At 50.2% G+C, this 26,377-nt stretch overlaps 1 protein-coding gene and 1 long non-coding RNA gene across 4 annotated transcripts in view; both read left to right on the top strand.

The window, feature by feature from the left end:
- GJC1 (gap junction protein gamma 1) overlaps window positions 1-13,344 on the top strand; it is a 31,433-nt gene extending 18,089 nt beyond the window's left edge. For 2 of the 3 annotated variants that reach the window (XM_054801705.1, XM_054801704.1), the window contains exons 2-4: window positions 6,980-7,093; window positions 8,841-8,916; window positions 9,050-13,344. In XM_054801705.1, the coding sequence (XP_054657680.1) occupies window positions 9,069-10,250 (1,182 nt within the window). In that variant the 5' untranslated portion in view covers window positions 6,980-7,093; window positions 8,841-8,916; window positions 9,050-9,068 and the 3' untranslated portion in view covers window positions 10,251-13,344. The remainder of the gene's footprint in view (window positions 1-6,979; window positions 7,094-8,840; window positions 8,917-9,049) is intronic. The other variant, XM_054801706.1, reaches the window with a different exon arrangement.
- Window positions 13,345-15,714: 2,370 nt separating this feature from the next.
- On the top strand, window positions 15,715-20,718 carry LOC129195547 (uncharacterized). Its single transcript, XR_008573924.1, has 5 exons — window positions 15,715-15,891; window positions 17,503-17,563; window positions 17,683-17,776; window positions 18,956-19,084; window positions 20,635-20,718. It is a non-coding gene; the product is annotated as an uncharacterized LOC129195547 (long non-coding RNA).
- Window positions 20,719-26,377: the final 5,659 nt, after the last annotated feature.

The raw sequence follows: 26,377 nt of genomic DNA, 5'->3' as shown, positions 1-26,377 counted from the left end.
GCTGTGGTTGTCCCAGGCTCTTCTCAGTGGTACCCAGGGAATGGTGATGGGCACAGATTGAAACACAGGAAATTCCACTTAAACATAAGAAAAGTTTTTTTTTACTGTGAGTGTGGTCAGACATAGGAACAGGTTGCCCGGACAGCTTGTGAAGTCTCCATCCTCAGAGGTATTTAAAACCTGGCTGGACACGGACCTGCCAACCTGCTGTAGTTGACCCTGCAAAATATCACACATCTTTTAGGGTGATGCATATGGGTACAAGGGAACCCAGAGGTTAAGCATCTTCAAAATACAAATAAGTGACTGAAGTAAATGAGTGGTACTCTTGGTTACAAAGATGTTGCAGCGTTGGACTTGTTGGGCATTTGGTGCGTTTGATCTCTGAAGTATTTTGGCAGGCGGTAACGCTTCATGTGCCTGAAGTAGGGTTTAGTAGCCCTGAGCTAGGGAGCACATGGTATCTTATCAAATGGATATCTAGTTTGGGAGCAGCTCTGAGAGAGAACTTGGTATTTGGGTGATGGGTGCTGTATGTATATGATCATCTCATGGAAATCCCTGCAGGATCCACTTGGTGTGGAATAAAGGGAACTGACAGCTCACAGTCAGGGGTGTTTTGTGGACCTGAATCCATACTGAGTCCATGCTCACCCAGTCTGATGGTCGTTTCTGTTGTTAAGAACAGTCTTTCTTGAGGATACCCTCCTGATCTTTGGATTTTAAGGGTATGAATACCAGTCCCTGTCTGCAGACAGCCTGGGCTGGCAATCCGAGAGCTCAGGTTTTGGTTGAACACTTGGCCTTGATCTCAAAACAGCAGTGTTGGGTGTTTTCTCTAGTATGGCTTGAGCTTCAGATTCAAACTCCTTGCAAAAAAAAAAAAAAAAAAAAAAAAATTGCCTTTTTACCTACCCTGTAATTCCTTGTTTTCCATGTCCCACTAAATTATGCAGGGAAAGAGTTTTGCTGTACATTGCTGGCTCCCCACATCATGAGGAACAAGCACAGCAGCGCTGAGGCCAAGAGCAGGGCAGGGCCCGGGTCGGTAAGTCCTGCTGGACCTGCCAATGCCGTGTGAGGCCAGTTCGTATAGGAGCTACTCAAAACCATTGGGCTTAGTAGGGTTAAATTTTATTGTAGAGAAATGCTTTGAAGTGTGTGAGGCTGGAAAAGAGAGATGGGTGAGATGGGAGAGGGAGTGCTCTGGAGAGCTCAGGCAGAGTTAACTCCCGGGTTGTTGGTGAGCTCCAGTGTAGCAGCTCTTCATGAGTTGGGTTATTCCTAATCCACAAGCTGTGTGAAGGGAGAGGGGTTGCTTGCGCTGCAAGCTTCAGTCCAGGTACCATGCCAGTACGACCAAGGTTTGGCACAATGCCGTGTTGGTTTGACTGTGGCTTGTTGCCCTGATGATCAAGCGTTTCATTGCAAAGACTGTCAGACAGTGCACTGTGTCTCACTGTGTAATCTGCTGACCCGTTTATTTTCTCCATTATTACATTTCACAGAATGCAACCATCACCTGGGGCTTGCTTCTGTTTCTTGATACCTTAAGTCTGTAGGACAGATCTGGTGGGTGGCTTGCTCAGGTTTGCTAAGCATCTGACAGCTCTGTCCTGAGTCGCCACAGAAATGCCAAATTCGGGAGCTCGCTATACCAGTCTCCGAGCTGGTACACCTCAGAAGGGACACTGAATGCTGAGCGTGTATGAAGGGACTCGGGCTGACATGGACCCCAAAGCAGGTCTCCAAAAATTTCGTGTGGTAACAGACTCTACAGCCCAGCCTCCATTTTTGACGAAGCCTGTTGTCACTGCAGGCTTCTGCTCTCAGATGAACTCAAGTCAGGCTTGCAGCTCGTCATGTCCTCGTGCTGCAGCACAGGGTGCACGGGCTGCCCCGACGGACGCTGCTCTTCCAAAGTGGGGATCTCACATGCTCTGGGGTGTCTGCCCTGGAAATGCCGCTTCCTGGAGGAGCACAGTTGCTGCAGGTGAAGTAAATGCTAGTTTTGGCCAGCATGAAACACGTTGCGATTTCATTTGAATTGTGTCACTGCGGGGGAGTGTTGCTAAAATTGTCACTTGGCTTCCCATGTTAGCGTTACCTAGAGGGCACGCCGAGGCTACTGGAGGTTCATGTCTTGTCTGTAAATTCCAGTTTATCTTTAAGCTGAATGCTCGGGTGGGTATGTGTATGTTGATTTTCAAAAAGATACATATTTGACATCTTTATTTTTTTGACAGCACAAGAATCTTATTATATCTCCACCTCTTACCCATATTTTAGTGTTCTATTTATATCCCGCATAGGATCTGCGGTCTCATAATTCAATGAGGGGTTTTTTAGACTCAAGGGGATTGGTCTGGGGATCAGCAGAACCTTGTTAACATGCCTGGGATTTGAAGGCACCATTCAGAATTATTTCCAAATTGACATTGACGCTGTGGCTTTTTGAAAAACATTCTCTGCTTTTTGCCACGTGAGACTTTCCAGATGACAGAGTATTTACTTGAAAAAGCACCGTGTGTTGTCCAAAAAGTACCAGCCTTTTCACTGCCAAATATTCTGTAATGTGGATTTAAAAAAATAAATTCAGTACAGTTGTTTTCTTTCAGCTGCACAGTGCTGTAAACACTAATTAAAAACATACAATTAAAGTTGGTGGTGATTGAACCCCTTCACGAATGATGGAAGGGTAGCAGCAATGAATTGTCTTATCCCAGGAAGATCCCCGCATCCTTCCCCTTGCATCGGTTAGGAGGATGGATGCTGGAATTGTTGCTCGGGTCAGGAAGGCAGGTGGCATCCGTGCGGTACACCACGGGATTTGCGGTGTGCTCGTACCTTGCCGGTGCTGGCCACGACTTTCTCCTTGCTTGAATGATAGTCTTACTCATTTAAAAAATGAGTTAAAAAAAACCCAAAACCAAACAAAAAACCAACAACCTCCATGCTTCCACAAAAATAATTGTAAATCATGCAATTTCTTACATTTCAATGTAAATGAGATTTGAACGAATAATGCTAATTATTCATTCATCCTAATTCAAATCCTATTTTAATTAGCCTCTGGGTCCAATTTTACTTTCATGCAGCATGAAACCTCTTGATTATCAACAGAATTGCCATGCATTTATTCTTGATTTTTTTACTGCTCACCACACGTCTTTTTAAACTGCTTAAAAACAAATATATCATTAATAAATTAATCGAATTTCATTAGCATGACATGGGAGCATGTATTTTAAGGGAAAAAAGTCTTCCTGTAAATATATTCCCCTTAATAACTGCCTTTTGGGTACAAAGTCTTTCTCCTACATACACTGTTTTAGACAAACCTTGTCTGAGGAGGTGCTGGAGAACTATGGAAATTCAGAGAGACCCGAGAGCTTCAGGTCCGTGTTCCCCGCTGGGAGCTGGGCCGCATGGCTGGAAGGTGTGCTCCTGCACTGCGCTTCCCCTCTGTTCTGGGGAGAACTCGGCTGTGAGCTGAAGCCCGTACTGGGGTGTAGATTTAACCAGGGCAGGGCGTCCCAGGCTGTGCCGGGATGGTGAGCTGGGCTGGGAGCGGTGCGTTGGCCTGTCTGCCATCGCAGTGCTGTCGCTCAGCGGTGGTGGAGAGGTTGTGGAGTTCTTCTGGCCAGAGTCACGGAATGGTTTGGGTTGGAAGGGACCTTAAAGATCAACTGGTTCCAACCCCCTGCCATGGGCAGGGACACCCTCCACTAGCTCAGGTTGCCCAAAGCCCCATCCAACCTGGCCTTGAACACTGCCAGGGAGCCAGGGGCAGCCACAGCTTCTCTGGGCAACCTGTGCCAGGGCCTCACCACCGTCATCGTAAAACACTTCTTCCCTATGTCCCATCTAAACCTGCCCTCTGTCGGTTTAAAACTGTTGCCCCTTGTCCTGTTGCTACAGGCCTTCGTTTACAACATCTCTGTCTTACTTGTAAGTCCCCTTTAAGTACAGAAAGGCCATGATAAAGTCTCCCCGGAGCCTTCTCTTCTCCAGGCCAAACTCTCCCAGCTTCTCTCCATAGCAGAGCTGTTCCAGTCCTCTGACCATTTCCATCACCTCCTCTGGATGTGCTCTGACGGGTCCATGTCTGTCTTGTACTGAGGCTGAAACTGCAGTCGTGCTTACTGAGCACAGGCACTCGGAGGAGCAGAAGACTTTAGGTCAAAGTCTCCCACTGCTTCCAGTCCCCATGGAAGTGTGTGACCAGGGAGGCGAGTGCACACGTGCCCCCTCTCTTGACCTGCTGGTCATGCTTCTTTTGACGCACCTTGGGACATGGTTGGCTTTCTGGGCTGCAAGTGCACATTGCCAGGTCATGGCCAATTCTTCAGCCTGCAGTACCCTTCTCCTCAGGGCTGCTCTCTGTCCCTTCATCCTCCAGTCTGTGCTGATGTTGGGGAATGCCCCGACCCACGTGCAGGACCTTGCCATTGGCCTTGTTGAACCTCATGACGTTGACATGGACCCGCTCCTCCAGCCTGTCCAGATCCCTCTGGCTGACATCTCTTCCCTCCAGTGTATCAGTTGTGCCCCACAACCTGGTGTCATCCACAGACTGGCTGAGGGTGTACTCAGTCCCACTATGTCATTGGTGAAATGAGTCCAGATGTCATACGTTACAAAGGCGTTTGGGATTTGACAGCCTGCAGTAAGGCTGTTCTTAAAACTTGGCTGTTGCATGCTGCACCACCTCGCTGGTGCCATACATCTCAGGGGTATGGAGGCATTGCTGGGAGCCCTTCACCAGAGTAACCGTGGTTCCAGCTCCCTCCGTTCTTCTGTCCCACCGTCCTTCCCTGCTGCGCTTCAACTATCTCATCCGAAGGCAGGACTTCAAGGTTGCCACAGTACACTGCGAGGTGCAGTTCTTCCTGACTGGTGGGAGGCCATCACAGTCAGATGAGAAAGCTGAAACGAGATGAAATTAATCCCATGTTTAAATTCACACTCAAACCCACACATGGGCTGGATAGGGGAGGCTCCGCACATGAGGAGCCGTTCTCTGTCTGTACTTAAACAACAGCCGTGTTAGAATAACTCCAGAGATTTCCTGCAGTGAATCTCTTAACCTAAAGCTGATTTCTTTTTTTCCCATGTACCTGCTCCAAATTCTTCTTTATTCTTTCTGGATGTCAGTGTCTGCAAAACTTTTAATTCTCAGGAGCCAGCTTGCTGTCAGAGATAAGCGTCATGTTATTTGCATCGTATATCCTGCCAGCTCTGAGGAGCCTCCTCCGCTGGAAGTGCTGGAATGAACTTATGACAAATACAAGGAATGAAAGTCTCTCTCAAATGCACTTTCTGGCATGACTTAAATTAGCTGAAATTGCTGACATTTTGCCTTTTTCAGATGTGTGTCAGTGTCCATAGACTTTTGTTTCAAACAATGGAAAGTTATTCAGTTAAATGTTGCTGGAACAACAAATCTGGGAGATGCTAAGTGTACGTTAGGTGAAGGTTACTGCAATATCTCTGGGTCCTGCAGTGCATGTGTTGTGAAGACAAACATGCAGTCTCTAACCTTGGCTGATCTCACGGAACTGAAGGATACCACCGTTTCAGATGCCATAATTCTGCCTGGAACTTGTTTTCATATGATGTTTAATTTGGATGGGCTGAACATTTCCAGTGAAAGAAAGGTTTAATGACGAGTCATTTTGCTTGAACCAAAAGATTTCCTTAAAGACGAAGAAGTTCTTTGCCTCCTGGTAGAGTCTCCCATATTTGTGTCAGTAGCTCTGCTAAAACTAAATTTAGAATAAGTGACACTTTCTTGTTGACGAGAATCAGAGCTCTTCGGCAACTTCACATCTCCGCAGCCAGAACCCTCTAATTGACAAGAAGTCTTGGTTATTAAACACGCGGCTGATAACGCTGTCTTCCGCATCTCAAGGCTGCAGTTAACCTACATGTACAAGTCAGTGCGGTCGCTGTATATACGCTGTTCATTTACATAACCGGTACAATACGGCCCACCACAGGTGTGTGGTCTGCAGATAGAAAATGCACCATGAAAAGCTGATAAATACCTCGAAAGAATTTATTAGATGTTGAAGTAGCAGCTCATCTAAAAGTAGAGATTCAGTGTCCCCTCTCTTATTGAAACCAGTGCTAATTTCAAACTTCTCTGTTGTTAACCGCTGATGAATAAACATGTACAATACCTGAAAATTTAAAGGCTAGTTTCTGCTTTTATTCCAAATTTACACTGGCAACAGTATTTAATTAATTTCAAATTTACTCTCTAGTTTACTTTTAGAAAAGAGTTTGGCCCTAAACGTTTTTGGTGAGTGAAAATCAACCCCTTAAACTCATTTGGGTTTTTGTCTCATTTTTAATTGACGCATCACGACATGTCTGCTAGCTGCATGTATGTCCCGTTACACCTCCGTGCTTGGTACTAGATCGGCAGTGCAACTTGGTGTGAGTGTGGCTGTTGCGGCTCTTTCCTCTGTAATCCCCGTTCCAGATGTGGGTTTCACTTGCCTCTTCTGTTCAGCGGATTGGAGACCCTTCAGGTGCCCAGAGTGCCCCCAGACTCGCTCTGCCACCCGTTTTGACTCCTAATCGGAGTGAGCTGCTGGGAAATGCCGGACGTGGGGGTGTCTGAAGTGCTGTTTCTGCTCGCTGTAATGCAGAACTCGGGGTTGCAGAGCTGTGCTTGGGTGCCTTTCTGAAACGGGGGTGCAGAGCATGAAGCACCTGCTGCGGTAAGTGCTGCCCTGGGACTGGAGCCCTCTGGTCTTTTCTCCTGTTAAAAATGTGTTGTTTCAGCCAATTCTGCCCACGGCATAATGGCAGCACGGTTGTGTAGAAAGAAGATCTGGGATTGTAAGCCTTGGATCGATTGCATGCTCATTTGACAGCCGCTAGATTAAGCGCTTCACCGGTAATCCTTCGTTTTCTTCCCATGTTTCCCAACTAAACAAATTGAACTCTCTCAATCTCTCACTTTTAGGCATCTTCCCCGCTCTTCAGCTGGTTTTGAGACTAATGCATTCGCTCTCTGATGTTTAAGCAACTTTTGAAGGATGCAGACACAGGCATTGAGTGCTGTCTTGCTAACAAGGAGGTAAGATCACCCTCCTTGCTCCTGTTTGCACGTGACACAGCCCAGGATCGCGTTAATCCTCTCTGCCGTACCACCAGCTCTCCCCGAGATGCTCATCCGTTAGGACCGTCGCTCCCTTCCCTCTTAACTGATGGCCAGAGTAACTGCCCTCTCCTTTAAAAACAGACTGCTGTTCTTTTCCTTAGCTTAGCTGCATTTCTTTGCGTTAAGCTTGGTGGACTCAGCCTCTCGAACAATCTGTGTTTTTCTGCATCGCTGAGGACTCTCGTCTTTATTTGTCAGCCTGCAAACTTCTGTGCCATTCGCAGCCATTTTCTGCTCGAGTCTGGGGAAAATCCAGCCTCGCTGCCAGGCCTGTTCCTGGTCTTTGCAGAACTTGCTGTAATTACACGCAATTGCTCTTAGTTCTAATGTGGGAATCATTTGTCAAGATCTTTGTTACTTTTAATCCATTTAATAAGGGCTTTTTTAATACTTTCTTGTGCTATTTTTTTTTCTCACACTGTCATGAAGTAATAAATCAAATGTCCTACACAGCCCATCTGCATGATGTCTGTGCTGTTGCCTTTTCAATGAAACATTGAATTTCACCAGAAGGAGCATTACATTTATATCCTTTAATTCTGTATTGATTGCATCCCCTCAAATTTCATTATTTTGCCTGTGAACAACTCTGTAGTTGTGTGGGAGAAGTTGAATAGTAGCAAATACTAGTTTTCTTCCAGTCTCCTGGAATTACTCCAGGTTAAGAATAAATCACTTTTATGATCAGAGTGCCACAGATTTGTCCAGTTCTGGATCTTTCACCAAATGTTGTTCTGATGTACAAATTTTTATTAATACTGTTTGACAAACTAACGTTTGACATCATCGGAGGACTGAAAGATGTCTTATCCCCTGTGCTATAACAACATCAAGCAGTTCTTCCTGTGCTCAATATTTTACCAGTTTTATTACTTAGCGTTCCAGGTGGGCCTGAAACATTGCTAGGTTTCATTCATTGTAGTACTTCAGCGTTGCCAGCCCTGAGTTTCCACTGATGTTCTTTTTTCACTGCTATGATTGCAAATACGTATTGATTTCTATCTAATACCTCTTCTAAAATTTTTGACAGATAACTTTTTTAAACTAGATTTTCCTTCTACTCTCCCCAAAACCACTACAAAATACATACTAAAGTCTTTCCTGGCCCTGGAAGGGAGATTTTTCGCCTCCCTAAGGGACTGAACCCAAATCCACAGAACAGTTTGAGCATCAGCTTAGAAGTCAGATGCTCCTAAGGTTAAACCCTGCCTCTAGCCTAGACCTGCAGGGTAGCGCTGCTCGGGTCACTCAGGTTGGTCCTGTCTTTAAATCAAAGGTAACAGAGGTCCCCTGATTCTCAGCTTTGGTCTGGGTGATTCGTTTCTGTCTGAAGACAACTGACATTGCCTCGTGGAGAGAACAGTTTCTCTCTGTGGGCTACGGTCGAGGCTGAGATGGCTAGCTCAGGCTTTAACAAGGCTTGGCCACCTCCGTGCAGTTAAAATAAATCTTAGTGGTGGAGACATAGCCAACAGTGCCTGTAAAATTTCATGGGAGCTTAGCTTTCAATCCACTGTGTTTTGGAGATTTCAGCCTGAAGTGTAAATGTTTTTGTTAACATTTGAAATACAGAGCAGCCGCAATTTTCGTTTCTGCTCGGGAGTAGCTTTGGGAGCACGTTCTGTTTGTGAAACGGCAGTTAACTGCTACTTTTTTTTTATAGCGGACTTCTCAAAAGCCTGTGGAGGAGACGTAGGATCTTCAAGCAAATTCTGGCAGCTGGAGTTTCCTGGTAACAGGTGATACTATAAAAATGCTTGTATGTTGGTTGTAAAATTCTAGAGTTTTCTGACTCTCTTGGTTGAATGTTTGCAGCATTTAGGCTCACACTGATAAACTCATCGATATTTGGGGGTTTTGTTTGTTTTTTAGATAAAATTATTTGACCACCATGAGTTGGAGTTTTCTGACCCGTCTGTTAGAGGAGATCCACAATCACTCAACCTTTGTCGGCAAAATCTGGCTGACAGTGTTGATTGTATTTCGGATTGTCCTAACTGCTGTGGGAGGAGAATCCATTTATTACGATGAACAAAGCAAGTTCGTGTGCAACACGGAGCAGCCTGGCTGCGAGAATGTTTGTTACGATGCTTTCGCTCCTCTTTCGCACGTGAGGTTTTGGGTCTTTCAGATCATTCTTGTTGCCACTCCATCTGTGATGTATTTAGGCTACGCAATTCATAAAATTGCCCGGATGGTGGAACACAGCGAAGCTGACAGAAGAATCCGAAGCAAAAGTTTTTCCATGCGCTGGAAACAACACCGTGGCTTAGAGGAAACTGAGGAGGACCATGAGGAAGACCCGATGATGTACCCAGAAATAGAGCTGGAGAGTGAACGGGAGAATAAAGAGCAGCAGGCCCCTGCCAAAGCTAAGCATGATGGCAGGCGGCGAATCCGTGAAGATGGACTCATGAAAATTTATGTCCTGCAGCTGCTGGCGAGGACTACGTTTGAAATCGGCTTTCTCGTGGGTCAGTATTTTTTGTATGGCTTTGAGGTCAGCCCCATATTTGTGTGCAGCAGGAAGCCGTGCCCGCACAAAATAGATTGTTTCATTTCAAGGCCAACCGAAAAGACCATCTTCCTGCTAATAATGTACGGGGTGAGCTGCATGTGTTTACTTTTGAATGTCTGGGAGATGCTCCATTTGGGATTTGGCACAATCCGGGACACGTTGAACAACAAGAGAAAAGAGCTGGAAGACTCCGGTACCTATAACTACCCTTTTACTTGGAATACGCCATCTGCTCCTCCTGGCTATAACATCGCGGTCAAGCCAGAGCAAATGCAATACACCGAACTGTCCAACGCCAAAATGGCCTACAAACAGAACAAAGCCAATATAGCTCAGGAACAGCAGTATGGAAGTAACGAAGAAAACATTCCTGCTGACCTGGAAAATCTGCAGAGGGAAATTAAAGTGGCTCAGGAGCGCCTGGACCTCGCGATCCAGGCTTACAACAACCAAAACAATCCCAGCAGTTCCAGAGAGAAGAAATCCAAAGCAGGCTCAAACAAAAGCAGTGCCAGTAGCAAGTCAGGAGATGGGAAAAACTCTGTCTGGATTTAATGGTGGCTGAGTTTATATATTGTGTTTTTTCTCCTAGTTTATCATAACCAGCAACCCCTTGAATAATGGCTTCCATTAAGTAAATATTTGACTCTGCTTATTTTCAGGGATACCGTTGGCTAGTGATTCAACCTCTCAGAAAGGGTTTATACGCATATTCTAGGATTATAGAACTTTATTCTTCTGTCTTCCAAGTCAGGAGACAAATAGGTATATTTAAATCATTCTCATTGAACGGTTTATGCTGTATGTACAGTATTATAGTACATTTATTATGCACAATTTTTTGTATTTGTACACTGGATCTCTGATGTTACACTTTTTTATATTAATGAGGAGAAAGCAATGGGTAGCTGTTAGCATTTTGCTAGTTTTATTACTGTGGTCCGCAGTTTCGTCGTTGTTCTTCCTTGTTTTAAACGTAAAACTTTCTATGCTGCGTTTCAAAAGTGCCTTGAACATGCAGACAGCCCAGAGGAGTCTCCGGTTATCCAGGTGGCCCACGGGTGCCAGTCAGAGCGGTGAAAGATTGGGAAAACATCTGTTAATGGTGCTCTTGACTCTGTCTTTTCCAAAAATGATGTGCTACTTACGAAATGGAAATGTTGTACTATAGCTACTATGTTCTACAGGGTTTTTCCCACTCCCCCCCCCATGGAAAATTACTCACAAGATAAACCTACATGTGTGAGGGTACTTGTGTTCAGCGTAAGAGTGCCAGGCGTAAGGCAGAGAGGGCTCAGACCTCCCTGCAAGCTTTATGCAACAGGAGGGAAGAGACACTTCAAACTCTTGTAAAACATCCAAAAAAAAGAACTAAATAGAAATTGCTGGATTCAGTAATTCCATGTATTTATGTGATATCTATGGAAATGGATGTTTTTTAGGTCTGTTGTTATGTAACGCCCCGCTCCCCAAGGGCATGACGTTGTTACGATACCTTTTGGAGAAGATTTCTGTCTTTTCCAAAGTAATCTGGTTAGATGGAGTCATGGTAATTTTGTTTCTCCGTGCATTACACTCGAGGAATAACCTTCCTCCCCCCCAGCCAGGACGCACGAGCTGTCTGTAAGAGTTTTTACAAAGCCCTTTCCAACTATCAGTGATACTGCCTTATTCCAGACCCCTCATCCTTCCATTATGTTTGAGGAATTCAGTTCAGACAGAGCAATATGTATAATTTAGATTTCTGCTTGAGAGACCAGTCAGATTTGGCATTCTGTGGTTTTGGCATTAAACTTGAATTTATAATTAGAAAAGGAGAATGCGGTATTTACTGCCTTTGGCAGTGTCTTTTTGGCAAGGATGCGCATTCATGTTTGAGAGATGCTGATAAATGTGTATGCTTTTTGCTACTATTTATGATGTATTCAGGACCTTGCTCTGCTCTCTGTTTTTGTTAGGTTTTTTGTGCATTTTAATATATTTTGGGGGCCTGTTTCAAGCAGGACTGTTCTGTTTCGAGGCTACCTCAGTCCTCAGTGCCCTCGTTACAGCCTGCTCGGGAACAGGATTGAGAAGTAAGGCTCCATGGAGGACACAGGTAAACCCGCGCTCCGTTCCTGTCCCGCAGAACATCGAAGCGTAGGCTTTACGTTAAATTTAACCTGAGGGGATATGAGCACGCGCTTGCAGTTATCCTCTACCCAAGCACTTGCTGAAAATAGGTATTTTGCTGAATTGTTTTCAGTCTGTTTTCACCCTGGGACACCACGTGGTCCAGACGTAGATCCCAGCTCGCTCTCAGCTCTGCTTTGGAGACGTAGGTGTGCCCAGAGCCAACGCAACCCTCTGCACGGGGTCAGCGAGAGCTTCGCTGGTTCACCTCCAGCAGAGACATCTGGAAGTGAAGTTGCTTTTTGTTTGGCAGTAACTCCTGGCCGCTGCTGCGGGAAAGGAGCAACCTCTGAATTTTATGGAGAAATGTTTCAGGGTGATGTCTTTTAGTCTAAGTAGCACAGTAAGTATATAGCAGTTCTTAAAAGTGGACTTGAGTGGACTTGCGGGCAGGGATGAGAGGGAGCTTATTAATAGTGCTCCTCTAATTAAACAAGAGTCTCAAGAGAAACATGCTGCCTGAAGATGGGCAGAGAGGCTTTGCCAGCAGAAAGCTGGGGGTGCGATGGAGAAGCTGGGTGGAAAACATGTTGTCTGAAAGTACTAGGGAAAGACATTTGGAGCCTGGAGATAAACGCGGATGCGTGGCTACAATCCACTCATTAGCCCTGACACTGGGGTGGTTCTTTTCAGCTTCCCAAGAGGGTTACGTTGCTCTTAGCCCTTTGCGGTGGTTTTGGAACAGCCTTTCACCAGCCGAATGGTGAGAAGTGAAAATCCTTTCCCCTTGCTGCTCTCTACGCAAACTGCAGCGATTTCTTAGTAATGGCTTAAAACAAAATTAGTTCATGACAACTGCTTCACCCGTTGTTCGTATTGGCCCTTCCCCAATTAATCATCTAAACCATTACCCACTTAAAGCTACTGTCTCAGGTCAGTCCTGTGAGCTTTTGTCCCCACCAGTAAATACTCCCGTTAGCAAGCAGTGTATAGAATATTGCAATCCCAGCACTGAATTCATTCCGAAAATGCAAAGTAATGGAGCTGTTTCTATTACTGGTTTTTTTTTCATTTTAATTGTATATAAAGTGCACATTTTCTTTGAAACTGAGTGTTTGTTCTTAGTGGAGGATGTCTGTTAAAGCTCTAAATGTTCGTGTCTGTGACTGTATTCAGTTTCAAAGTATCAGGCTTGATTTTTCCTTTTGAAGAAATGATACATGCATTACTTTAAAATGCTCTCTTGCTTTGGCTTAATGTAGGCCATTCCGAAATAAATGTTCAGAAGAGACTTTTGGACAAAAAATACTGAACATAACTTGGGTTTGTCTTGTCATTCTCTGATTTTGGATGCAGTTCGGAAAAAAAAAAAAATCTATTAAATCCAGTGGATTACTCCAGTCTGAGTGAGATGGCTTCTTTTTTCCAGCAGTAGAATACGTGAGTGAAGGAGAGGGATGTTTTAATGATTTGTCTTAGAGCCACAACTTGGAATTTTTCTATATTTGACCTTGTAATAAAAGAGTCGGTTAGAAACTAACTGTGCCTTTCTGCATGTGAATTGTTCTTCAGTGACAAGAACGATCGCATTCAAAAGAGAAAAATCTATCAACTTTGCAAGTCAGACCTCGAGAAGGGTCCCACTTACCAAAACATGAAAATCTGCATTTATGCATATGAATGAGCATGCTGATATTGTCCAGTGAACTGTGCAGCATTCGCTGGCCTAATTTAGCTGCGATTTTCAAAGGAGCATACGGGAGCTGGCTGCCCAGCTCCTTTTAAAAATTGCAGCTGAATGCCCGTCTGTTTTGCCGTCACAAAAGATGGCTTTTGTAAGTGTCCCATGCTCTCCCCTCGCTGCAGATTTGGCCTCAGAATTGGATGTCTGAGGAGGCATTAAGTGGTTTGCCGTGTCACGCAGCTGCGAGAAAGCTAGAAGTGAGATGGATTCGGTGGTGTGGGCTTGGAATAAAAAGCTGTTTGTTCAGAGTTAAAGAAAAAAGCAGCCCTAGAGACAAGGACGGCGCTGCTCCTGCTCACAGAGCACGTCGTGTCCCCAGCGAGGGCCGTAGCGGCAGAAATTGGTGACGGTGACCGAGGCAGGATCCAGCAGTGATCGTTGTGTGTCTTTTTCAACTCCCAGGTTACCTGAGCGTCTCCACAGACCGGGAAGCGCGCGTGGAGCAGGGAACAGCCTGGACGCAGTCGCCAGCGCCATGCCCGGTAACAGCGGCTTGAGCCGCGCGGCAGGGGTTCAAGTGCACGGGTAACCGAGGAGGTGCGGCGGGCCTGGGCTCCTGCTGCGTCCCCTCTGCTGCGCCAGAAGGACACTTAACCTCGCCGTTATCTTCAGGCACGTGATTATCTCTGTATGAGTCAGTGCAGCCAGCTACAGGCATCCAGCTAAGCGTGCGCTTAAGTGTTTTAAAGTGCGGGAGCCTTCATTTAACAAGGAATTTGCAGCAAGAAATTCTGAAATGCTTCGGGCATTTAACCGTAGCTGAAAAAGAAGGGTACGGTTGCAGAGCTCTTCGCTTGCGATATGTTTCTCAGGAAATCATCTGACAGAAGCCATCATGTGATGGCTGTGTTTGATCTCATGCTCAGGCCAGGAGAAGAAAACCCCGAGGTTGGAGCTGGGATCGTGCGCGGTCACCCCAGGCTCGGTGCGGTCGCTCCCTGCAGACGCGCGGTGCTGTCGGAGATGACCCTGGGTGTTTCGCCTGGCTTCCAGCTGCCGCTCCGAGAGGATGCGTCTCCCAGGGGTCTGTGTCACATCTGCCAGCCCTGCGTGGATGCCTCGGGTGCTTGAGGACCTCTCCGACAGCACCACGCGCCTAGACGCCATCCCTGCTAATCCTTTGTGTCACTGGGCAGGCCAGCTGACAGTGCCACCTTGGTTTCCTCTGCTGTAAAGTGAGGATAACGCGACTTATTTCCTACCAGGTATTGCAAATTAGATCCTCTCCGCAGAGTAATTTTCCTGTTGGAAGCATAGGCTAGGGGTTTAATATTGTTAGCATTAAGTGTTCCTGCCTGTCGTTTAGCTACAATCTTGTAGCAACTACGCCATTCTTGTGGCTTGATTTCTTAATAATTCAAGAATTCTTGATTCCGGGCGCTAACTTGCCAGGTACAAGGTTACTTTTGAGAGGGGCTGTTTATTGAGGCGCCGGGTTGCTCTCGGGGCATTTGCGGCGTGCCTGATTCCTGTGAATCGGACATGCGGTGCTTTGCGCATTGTGCAGGTACCGTGAGGCAGTTCCTGAAAGACCGATCCATTTGCGCAAGTTAAATTACGATTTGCCGTTAACGATGTAACCAGATGTAATCCACCTTTCTACAGCAGCATGGAAAGGAACTCGGGGGCTTCTGCTCCTTCGGGGCTTGCCATTCACTTTCTCTGTATCAGAGGAGACTTCAAATATCACTTCATCATTGCTTGGAAAATGACATTTTGTTTTCTACAGCGTGACATTATCATTGTGTAAATTCTGTGTTGATAGCTGGGGAAAAATGCCTTGGAAGGGGGATTTAAAGGCATCTGATCAGTGCTCATCGGTGCTACGGAACAGTTTCTATACAGTTCAGATTTTGCTATCCTCCTCCCTTTTATTTTTTCATTGAATAGGATGTTCTGGTTATTCTTTGGCAAAGGACGTGTCGCCCGTTTGTGGACCCGAGCTGGCAGCTTCCCCGGGAGCAGAACTGAGGCCCCTGCGCTGCATCCAAATGCAGCATTAAACCCCGGGAGTTTTTACACGTTCCCCTTGTTCAGGTCTGTGACTTCTGCTGCCTCGTCACCTGGATTTCCTCTGTGTGGAAACAAAGTCTGGCCGAGCAGAAGAGCTGGAGCCGCGATCCCGCTTTCTTTTTAGAGACGGCCACGTGTGGCTGAGCCCGAGCGCAGGCGCAGGGCCAGGTCCTCTGGTTTGAAGCGACGCAGACCTGCGCATTGCCTGGAACGTGCTGGGCCAGGAGGTTTGTCTCGGTATTCAGATGGAAGTTACGATCCCAACTTCTGGTGATGAATGAAATGTCTGAAGTCAGCAGGCAAGCGGTGATACAGTTTAGCTTTGCAGTGAGTAGTGGAAATCATTGTGCCAACTTCTCAGCTTTCATCTTGCCCTTATTTAAAGCCATATTGTGACTTAAGTGAGGTACCTTTATTTTTTCCCCTCTTATTTCTTATCCCTGGAAAATCAATATTCCCATTTATGAATGTTTGTCAGGCTTTTTATATCTTTTTCCATAAACTTGAAATCCCCTGAAAATCCACTATCGGAACACTTTTTTAAAAGCCTGTTCTGTATGGAAAATGGTTTTGGTAACACATCGATGTTAGCAGGGGTCGGTGTCTATGCGTGTATCAGTAGTTTTGGAGCAACCTCATCGCCTTTGGCTGTTATTCCCCCTGACTTTTTTGCAGGGAAGAAGGTGAGGAGATTTGACCCTTGACACCTGAATTTAAATGTGATGGCTCCGAGCTCTGAGACAAAATTCCTCTCTTGCTTTATATTGCTGACAGCAATATTTCTTTTTTTTCCCCCTGTAGCTGGTATTACAATATTGAGCGATTCATTGCTGCATATATTCTGATGTTATACAAAAAAATTAAGACTTAACGCATTGTAGAGCTCCTTTGCGCGTTTGCATTAATTGGAATTACACCAGAGCCCACAGTAAGTCCCACTGGTGTGTGCTGGTGAAAAATGCTGTGAAAATATGAAGGTAAAAAGAGAAGTTTGCAGATTGTCTGCGGTTTTCAATGGAAGGAAGAGAAACCCCCGAAAGTGCCGTTCCCGCTGCTCCAGTCAGCTTCCTCCAGAGCACCTGCCCGGAGAAGGATGAGGAGCACCAGGATAGGAATTGACTTTCCTGGAGCCTGCTCAGCAAAGCACCACCATTCATTAATTGCGTCCAGCACTAATTAAGGCTGGTAGCTTGTTTGCAGGTATGCTGGATGTTTTATAAACTCGATAGCGTCCATAAGAAGTCCAGCCCTTTGGAACGAGCTGATTTCCGCTGCGCTGAGAGTGACCCTCCGGCCCAGACAGAGCCCGTTATCTGACATGTAAAGCAGAAATCCGAAAATGTGGCTGAGCAGTCAACCATATTTGGTAATAAACTTGTTAACGTTTCAAAAGGTCTTTGAGGGAGCTGTTGAAAAGTCAGTTTGATTACATCAGCTGCATGCGGAATTTCTATGGGCTTGTAGCTGGAACGTGCTCAGCGTGAGAGATTAACGCGTAGGTTCCCTGGGAGTATATTTTCCATATTCTTCGTGAGAAAATAGATAACCTTGCACATAGCAACACAAGCCACTGTAAATACTCTTAAAATGAGGTGGAAGGAGATGTGGAAATGTGCAGCGGGGATCTCTGAAAATTAGGGCTGGATTGATCTGGTACATTTTGTGATGAGATACATGATTCAGAGAGAAAAAGTGCTAAATGTAAAGGTTCTGGGCATCGGTCGCTGCCTTGGACCTGTGCCGGTAAGGAGTTGTTTGGCCACGTGAGATGGGTTGTTCTCCCAAACCAGGTAAGGGGCACAAGAGCAGTGCCGCTGGTGATGGGAGTGAGAATCGGGAATCGCCAGTCTGGAGGGCAGAAGGAACGGTGCTCTTGGTCTTTAGACCAAGATATTTTGATATTTTCATTGATTTTTTTTTTCCTCCCCCAAATATCAGCTGTACTAATGGAATTTGCGGGCAGCATGGAACTGGGAGGTGTTTTGTGAATCCGCTGAAGGTAAATTGCGCTGTGGACCTGGCATGACCTGGGTGCGCAGTATTCCCTCTCCTGGAGCAAAACTGCTTTTCAGCATGGAAATGTCTGCAGCCTTGCCCCCTTCATTAACCTCTCTTCAGCCCTCCTGCAGGTGCTGGCTGACTTCAAGCAAATTAAAGGGAAGTTCGGGACATTTCCAGTCCCTTAAAAAGATGGTGCTTCTGTTGAAAACAGGTAAGAATTCATATTAGTGAGGAGTTTGGTTGTGTGGCCCGGCAGCTGCCAGATCACGTAGCAGCACCTGCAGCCTGCCAGGGGTTGGCATGACAGAGGACGCACGGCCAGGAGCCTTGACTTTTGAATTAAGCAAAGAGATGCAATTGTCTTAAATAGAAAATGAGTTTATTAAATGAAATGCAGGGAGCGAGGTACAGATAGATGTTTTGCCTCCGCACAGAGCGTGAGTATGATCCACCCGGCACGGTTTGATGTTGTGCAGTGTCTGGCATTCCCATCTGAGTATAAAGTCCTTGCTGCTGCGTGCATAGCGATAGCACCTAGGTGCTGCAGGGCAAGCTGGGGACCGCGGTGCTCTGCATGCATAAAAATAGCCACCTTGCCTTAAATGTTACAAGCGTGTAGCTAGACAGAGGGCAGGCGGGAAAGCTTTACGCTGTGGTTCGCCCAGAATGTGATATTTCCAAGAAAACTCAAGCTGCCCTAAAGTTTCCTTCACCAGCATGTCTGTTAGATCGCACTGTCCTTGAGTATTTCTCCACTATATACTGGGGGAGGGAGGGCAGGTCGTTGCTGGACCGTCACTGGAGGGGACGAGCTCAGGAATATGGCACGGGGCTGGAAATGAAATTCTGGTTTAATTGGTGGCTCCGAAATCTGGTTTCTTATCACCTATTGCCTTTTCTTGCCAACTAGCTGGTTGGAGCAGCAGTGTTACGTAATGACCCAGTTGTGGTTTTTAAACAAAAAAGTAAGTTAAGATCCTCTGCAGTGCTAGGATTTTCTGCATTTCTTATTTGCATGCATATTTTGATGTCCAGTAAGGAAAGAGAAGATCCTTGTTAAGAAAGGAGATCCCAGAAAAACAACGGTAGCCAGAGCAGGGGTAAGGAGCAGTTACATAAACCACTCTGACCCCGAGTGCCACGGTACTGCAGACATCCCGGAGAGGAGAGCCGAGATCTTGAGAGACTTCAGAGCTAATTTAATAAATTGCTGTTTTGTAGTTACGAATTTACATTCTTAAGAAGGACTAGGAAGAAGAAAAGCTCAGAAAAACAGGGAAACGGAGCCTTTTCTTTGTCAGATGCCAATTTAACTCAACAGTCTCTGATCCCTAGCTCCTGTGGTTTAACATAAGCTAACGAGGGCTTAACGTCGTGCTTGCAATTACAGGCGGGGGTCAGCAAGATGCGGGTCCGTCCCGGTGTGCTGCATCCTGCTTAGAGGCGGGTGACGGCCGGCGCCTGCGGAAGGGCGAGTTCAGCGGCTGGCATCTCTCTCTGCTCTGACTGCGCTGACAAGGTGAAATGGGCCCACTGGGGATTCTCAATTAAATTCTGCTGACCTGGATTTGAACTGCTGAGCTGTAAAACAGGCTGCCCCTACCTTGCACGCACAATCCCAGAAGCAATCAGCTGTCGTTTTTGAGTCACGCCTGTCTCTGCCTTGGCTGCTTGTGGGTTAAAACTTACCAGCGGCAGAAATGTGAACTCAAGCGTTCGGGGGACTGCTAATAAAAAGCAGCGGCAAGGCTAGCCCACGCCTGGAATGACACAGTCTTTGAGCTGGAAAAGACCTACAAGGCAGTGCAGTCAGCATCCTGGCTAGCAGGAGATTGCTTCTTAAAGGGCATTTGGAAATCTTTTTGTACAGTCTAGTCATAACAGACTCAAGGAATTGGGTTTCCCCCACTTTCCCCGGGCTATTCTCACCCTCCCCCTGGAGCTGGCGGCTGCGCAGCCCAAGTTAAAGCGCACCAAAGCCTTCAATCACGTTTTCAGGCCACTGGCTGTCTTCTGGGCTAGCAAAAGTCCTTCCTTCCCATCGTCGGCTGGGGCTGCTGTGCCTCCAGCCCGTGGGCCTCTCGCAGGCGAGCAGTTCCCGATGCGGCCGCGCTCTGACACACAACCTGCCCCATTGCCCCCACCTGTGTCTGTGCCCCGCAGCACCCCTGGCCGCGAGCGGCTCCGTCCTGTTCACCTCTGGACTTCGGCTGTTGGCTCTGGTGCCACGGGGCTGCTCTCACCTGTTGCTCCGATTGCCAAGTTGCCCTTGGGGGCTCAGCTCCTCTTTTCTTTTTCCTTTTCCCCCTGACTTTGAGCGTTCAGTGCTGTTGTGGTGCACGGAGGGGAGACACTGAAGCAGCCTTCCTGCGCCCATGTTGGGACCAGGGCAGCTGCCCGTGGGAGCTTGCTCCACCCGAACTCGTTAACCCTCAAAGAATTTTTAAAAGTGATTTTGACGTGCGTCTGGTTTGTGTGCAGGCTTGAAAGTCTGGATTTTTTGCTCATGTCCTTAGTCATGTGTTAAATGTCCCTTGTTGCCATTATAAATTGGGTCAGTGGTGTCTCAAATTGGTCAGCAGAAGGTTTCAGATTTGGTGTTTACCTAAAAGCAGAAAGATGCCCAGCTTTTCCAGGCAAAATCCTTCAAGGACCATGTAGCACTGTGTGTGTTTGTTACCCCAAATGAGCTCCATAGCGGGAGGAAGCCTGCGAGGGGAGCACGGTCACCACGACCTGTTGTGTTTGCAAAGCTGCGACAAGCATTTGCCAAAATTCCCGTGACTGTTGGGTCTAATCCATTTCAGCTCAGCCTGTCCAGCTCCTCCCGGCCCACCCGAACCTCGGGTCGCCTCGGCTGCAGATGCGTTGTGCTTGGCAAACCCTCGGCGGCTGGAAACGCTGACGCTCCCCTTCCCCCCCGGAGCGCCTGGTTTCTGATCAGCGCGCTGGAGTGCCATTTGGGCTGACAGCGTTGTGTAAGATGTGCGGAGCCGAGGCTGCTTGGAGACGCTCGCCGCTTTCCCCTGCACTGCCTCTGCTGTGCGCTGATTTGTTTCTTGTTTGCAGCTGGAGCCTAAATAGTAAAATTCCCACAGCGGGCGAGACAGAGCTGAGATCTGCTTATACTCCTTTGGACTGTTTCTCACCTGTTTGCCTGCAGAGTTTCTCCATGGTGACAAAAAGGTGAATTCCCCTAAAATCTCCGTGTACCAAATAAGAGCCTCGACTCAGAGAGGCGCAGCAAGGACTTTCTTTGGTCCCGCTCCATCACGGGCCACGCTGTGTGCCAGGGGACTCTGGGGGAGAGCCAGCGTGGGCTCTGCGCTTCCCATCCTCTCTCTCCTCTTCTCTCTCCCTCTCCAGACCTCACTTTCCCACCAGGAACAGAGGGTGACACAGCCGAAAGAAGTCACGCTGTCTTCTGGCATCGTCACTGGAGTAGAAAGTGCCTGTTGCTCAAGGGTGTAGGTGCGTGACCAGAGTGGTTCAAACAGGGAAGGGACAGACAGACAGCTGCTGTGCCGTGCCATTGTGTCAGCCTTCGGAGGGTTTCCCAGCTGGAAAACGCGGGTCCTGGTTTGTGGTTGGAGTTCAGTTCAGGTTCTTCATTTATTTGCATGGAAAATGAAGATGTGAGTTGGGTTTTTTTTCAGCTGCGTTGTGAAGCCCGTATTTGGGGTGTTACTTTCTCTCACCTGTGATTTATCCCCCAAAGAAAACTCCCTTCAGGATGACATTTCCCCATTTCTCTTCACATGGCAGCATTTCCTCCTGACCATCTGACATCTCCCTCTGCTCTCAAAAGCTGATTGAAACATCTCGGCTTTCTTATGAGCACGAGAGCTGAAAAATCGTAACCTCCCGCTGCTCACGCAAGCTGCCGCTCACGTTGCGGCCCCCCATGCTGCGGTCTCTGCAATGACCACGTTCCTGAGCGGTCCTTGAGGATTTTCTTCCTTGTGTGCACCCTAAAAGGAAGGTCTGCCTCATTAGATTATAGCTGAAAAATTGCAGCCAGATGGTCAATCATCAGCTTCGGCAACCAAAGGAGCAGAGATATTTTAGGTTCAAGGGTTTTCCATTATGTAATGGCACAGACACAGGCGGCTGTGGAAGAGTTGCTTTCTTCTTTGTTTGTTTTTATTAATAATAAGGGATTTACTTTTTTTTTCTTTCTTTTTTTTTTTTTTTCACATTGCAGGTTTTTGAGATTGGCAGGACCCACCCTTGGAGGCTCGTTGCTGTTTTTGGCAAAAAGAGGGGCAGATAAGGCTTTGCTTTTATCCTTGTAAGCGACAGCTTGTCCAGGCGGACGCATCCCCCAGGCCTGCCCAAGCCATTGCTCCCCGCAGATCATTTCAGGTATGTTGTATTGTGGGGGGACATGTCACACTGGGATTAGGGGGAGAGTGACCTTCGAGGAACCGAGAAGCCGATGCCGACCTCGCGGCCTTCATCGGAGGAGCAGCTCAGCATGGAAATGGGAGACTGTGGCTTCTCCCTTGGGCGACGTGGTTAACCTTTAGCAAGTGCTGTTAAAATCTGACGGTGGTGGATGAGGCGTGTGGGTCAGAGCCGAGTGTGAGGACTGGTCTCGTATGAAACTGGTGAGTTGGGAGTAGAAGGAGCTTGAGGACAGGCGGGAACGCTGCGGCATCCAGCCAGCCTGTGCTGTGTGTTTTGGGGCAGCTCCTCCTCGAGGCAGAGGAGCTGGGGGATGCAGTGGAAGGAGCCGGAGAAGTTTGTGATGGAGAGGAGCAGCAGCCTGGGGCATTGGGTGCCCCTGGGCACCCTGCTACCTCCCGTAGTTTGGGTGATCCTGGGGAGCAGCTCCCTTGTGCCGGGCACGTCCAAGCCCACCGTGGCATCCTCGGGGTCCCCCCGGCACACACAGCGGTGCCGGTGAGCAGGACCCTGCCCCCAGCGAGCGGGGAAGGTGCTGCATGACCCTGCGGAACTGCAGACCAGAGCTGGGCCAACTTCACATCATGTTTTTTGCCCTCCTGACCCTGAAGGCCCTGAATAACTGCAGATTCAGAGGCAGTCCGTGCATCTGGAATATTTCTGGCTCACTCATCACACTGGTATCTAGACACTAGCCCAAAATAGCTCCTTGCCGAGATGTAGCTCAGTCGGGGCTGGTAGCAAATCTGCGACTAAAACCCTTAAGGGTTACAAAGACATCTCGGCTGTGACGGGCTCACGGCGTCGCCGGGAGGATCGGCGCTGTTTGCTCCCAGCCTTGCCCTGGCCGGGGAGGACGCTGTGGCTGAGGAGGCAGCAAAGATGGAGGGTGGCCGCTGGCATGGACTTCCCCCTCCAGCTCGGCTGGGTGCTCGCCCTGTGCTCCCCGCCGTGGCTGGAGGCTCCTCAGCATCTTCCCCACCCCGCGCTGCTTCCTGTGAGGCTGTAGCTGCGGGGGACAGAGCAAGCGGATGACGCTGATTGCTTTAATAAGATGGGCTTCACCCTTCCGACACCAGGAGAGAGGCCAGGGTCTCCCCCTGAGGGAGGCAGCACCCCGAGGTGCTCCCAGGCACCCCTAGCACCACAAGTGGGGCAGCGCTGGCAGCGCCCATCCTCACCGGCCCCAGCACCCTGGGTGGTGTGCGCAGGCCCCAGTGCTCAGCACCTCCCCACAAGGTGCTGAATCCAGGGGTGTTTTCGTGCCACACCATGTGGGGGGACACCAGAGTGGGTCCCTCTGGGGCTCCACAGGGTGAAGGGCACCTCCAGCCCCAGGGTGGGGCCTCGGCCCCCTCGGGTGGGTTGTGGCAGTGTGTGTCACCCCGCACCCAGCCCCGTGTCCCTGGCTGGCAGAGAATGGGGGCCCCAGGGCAGGGACCCCCCCCCGTGGGCAGGGGGTGCCAGTGACGCCAGGCCGAGGGGGCTGGCAGCAACACTCGTGTGGGGTCCCCTGTCATGAAAGGACCCCGAACAGGGGACACGTGCTGCAGCCCCCTCCCCAGCCTGTGCCTTTGTCCTCGGGCTCTGTCATCCCAGCTCGGGGCTGGGGACCGCAGGGACACGTGTGGCCCCAGAGCATCTCGGGGACATCAGAGCATCTCCTGCGCCGTCCAGTCCCAGCGTGCGTGGACCGGACTGGGGGAGCCCTCTCGTGGCCGATGCGCCGAGCAGTCCAGCTGTGCCAAACAGTCCGGCTGTGCCGTCAGTCCGGCTGTGCCGTCAGTCTGCCGGTGCTGAGCTTTGCCACACCAGCCCCGGCTGGGCCCGTGGGAGGGAGGATGCCTCATCCCTGTGGGTCCCTCTAGGAGGTGGGGACCCATCCCCATGTCCCCGTCTGCCTGGTGTCACGGGGCCCTGCAGCCTGAGGGTGTCCCTGGGAGGGGACGGGAACCTGATGGGTGTCCCAGCAAGGGGACAGTGAACAGCTCTTGTGTCCCAGAGATGTGCGAGGGACGGGTCCCCACACTGCAACAGCGACTGGTGCACGTGGCGTGACGGGGATGGAGCCGTGTCCTCATGCTGGGACAGGCGCAGGATGGAGCGTCTGTGGCGGGAGGGGGAGCAGCCACGTGTCCCTGCGATGGGACAGGGTCCCCAGCTGGGCAAAAGCTTGGAGGGATGGAGCTTGATGGCACTCACCGTGTGCCGTCGTCTCTGTATGATGGACCCCCCCCCCCCCCCCCCCCGCCCCGCCAGCTCAAGACATGAAGGTTGGGACAGTCCCAACCCCTGGGGACGTGCCAGGGTGGAGTGTGGGGTGGGGGGGGAGGATGTGGGTGGGGTGTGGTGGAGGGGACCAAGGACAGGAGCATCCTCACAGATGGCATCTGGGGCCCTCGTGCCTCCCTGGTGCTGAATTCCTCCCCCCCCCCCCGCCCCAGTGCCGGTGAAAAGCAGAACCGCCATCGTTTTCCAAATCTTTATTGTAAATAAATTCTGCGACATTACAGGAGGCTTCCCCGGGGGCCAGAGCCAGGGCTGAGCCTGGAGCACGCAGTGGCTCCGGCAGCAGCGACGACGGCTCCCCAGCACGTGCAAAGCAGGAGCGCAAGACGAGGCGCGGGTGTTCGGGGCGGGGGCGCGGCGAAGCCCCCACCCCAGGACCCGGGGCCCCATCCTGGCTGCAGGCGATAGCGTGGAGCGAGGCGGTGCGGGATGGCGGTGCAGCGGGCGGTGAGTTGGCGGGGCAGGGGGGTTGCCGCTGCCCCGGTGTGCTTGTCCCCTGCCATGGGCCGGGCCCGTCGGCTCAGCCTGCGGGGGGGCCTGGGGGGGGGGCTGGGGGGGCGGTTTTGCTCTCTCAGCTCTGGAAGCACCGGGTGTGCATCCCCCATCCCAGCCACAGGCCCTCCCTGGTGCATCCGCGGCGGCACCGGCGGCACCATTTGACCTTACAGCGTTAAAATCATTAAGAAAAAAACCCCCAATATTTATATATATATATATTAATGTCCCCAAACCCAGTGACAATGGTGGCTTCTTGCTCTGAAACAGGGGCGTCCCGTCACCACGGGACCACCCCAGCACTGTGGCCGTGACAGCTGTGGGGACACTGTGGTGACAGTGACAGCAATTGGGGGGGGGGGGGGGGGGGGGGGGGCGGTGGGGGAAATGTGCTCCAACCCCCCTGTGCCCGTGGTGGCCCCAGGTCCCTGTGTCCCCCAGCCCGTCACCAATACGTCACGCAAGGAGCCACCACGGAAGCCCAGCCTGGGGATGTCCAGCCCCCCCCCCCCCGCCCGGCTGTCACCTCCCAACAGCCTGGCACAGCGGGGCTCTGGCCCCTGTCTGATGCCCCTGCAGCCAAGGCACCCATGGGTGCTGCGGGCACCCAGCTGGGCTGTCACACCACACCAGGTGCCACCATGTGCCCCAGTGGTGGCAGAGCGTGGGGACACCCTCGGTCACCCCCCCCCCCCAGCCTCCATGGCAGCAGGGCCTGGCGGCGGCGGGCAGGGATGCTGGGTGAGGGAGGACATGGAGGGGACCCCCACCCCACCCCAGGACAGGGTGTCCCCCATTGCCCCCCCCACTGCGTGTCACCAGGGATGTCCCCCCACCCTGACGGTGAGTGACACCAGCGGTTGAAGGGACCAGCATGGCCCCTGGTGCTCGGTGGTGCCGTGGGTTGGGTGGCCCTATGGAGCCACCCCATGCAGGGTGACACATCCCACCCTGGGGTGGGGGGGAGACACCCAGCACCCTGCTGTGGAGCTGGGGGGGGACACGTGCCACGTGCCACTCCAGCCCCCTCCCCAGGGTGGGCCCTGCTGTCACCTGCCCCCCCCCCCCCCCGCCAGCCCCAGTGCCACCAGTTTGGGGTTCACCTGCCTGGGGGGGGGGGGGGGGGGGGGGGGGGGGCAGCCCCTGCCCTAGAGCGAGCCTGGCACCCATGGGTGCCAGTCCCCACTGCTGGGGACCACAGTGTCCCATGGCAGGGGGGCAGAGCCAGGACATTGGGGGGGGTGTTGGGTGGAGTTGCCCCACATTGAGGGCTGCTGAGCTGCTTTGGGGGGGGTGACAGACCTGCCCCCCAGGGACCCCAGCCCTGGCACTGGGGTACACTGGCCTTATCCTGGGGTGCACTGGCCTGCCATTCGGGGGGGGGCAGGCCCCAGAGCTGGGAGATGCTGATGGGGGGGGCAGAGGGGGGCTGGGGAGGGCCCCGCTTGCCCCCCCCCAGGTACATTCATCCTGGTGCCAGGCGTGCCGCCAGTCCCGGGGCAGGGGCCGGGGGGGGGTCCGTACATTCATAGTGATGCGGTGGGGGTCGAGGGGGGTGGTCCTGGGTGCCCCCCCCTCCTCCGCCGGACTCTCGTCAGCAGTGCCCCGTTTAATTGCTGTT

The sequence above is a fragment of the Grus americana genome, chromosome 22 (genome assembly GCF_028858705.1).
Source record: "Grus americana isolate bGruAme1 chromosome 22, bGruAme1.mat, whole genome shotgun sequence".
Lineage (NCBI taxonomy): Eukaryota > Metazoa > Chordata > Aves > Gruiformes > Gruidae > Grus > Grus americana.
Note: the sequence above shows the minus strand (reverse complement) of the source record. Positions and strands in the feature narration are given on the sequence as shown.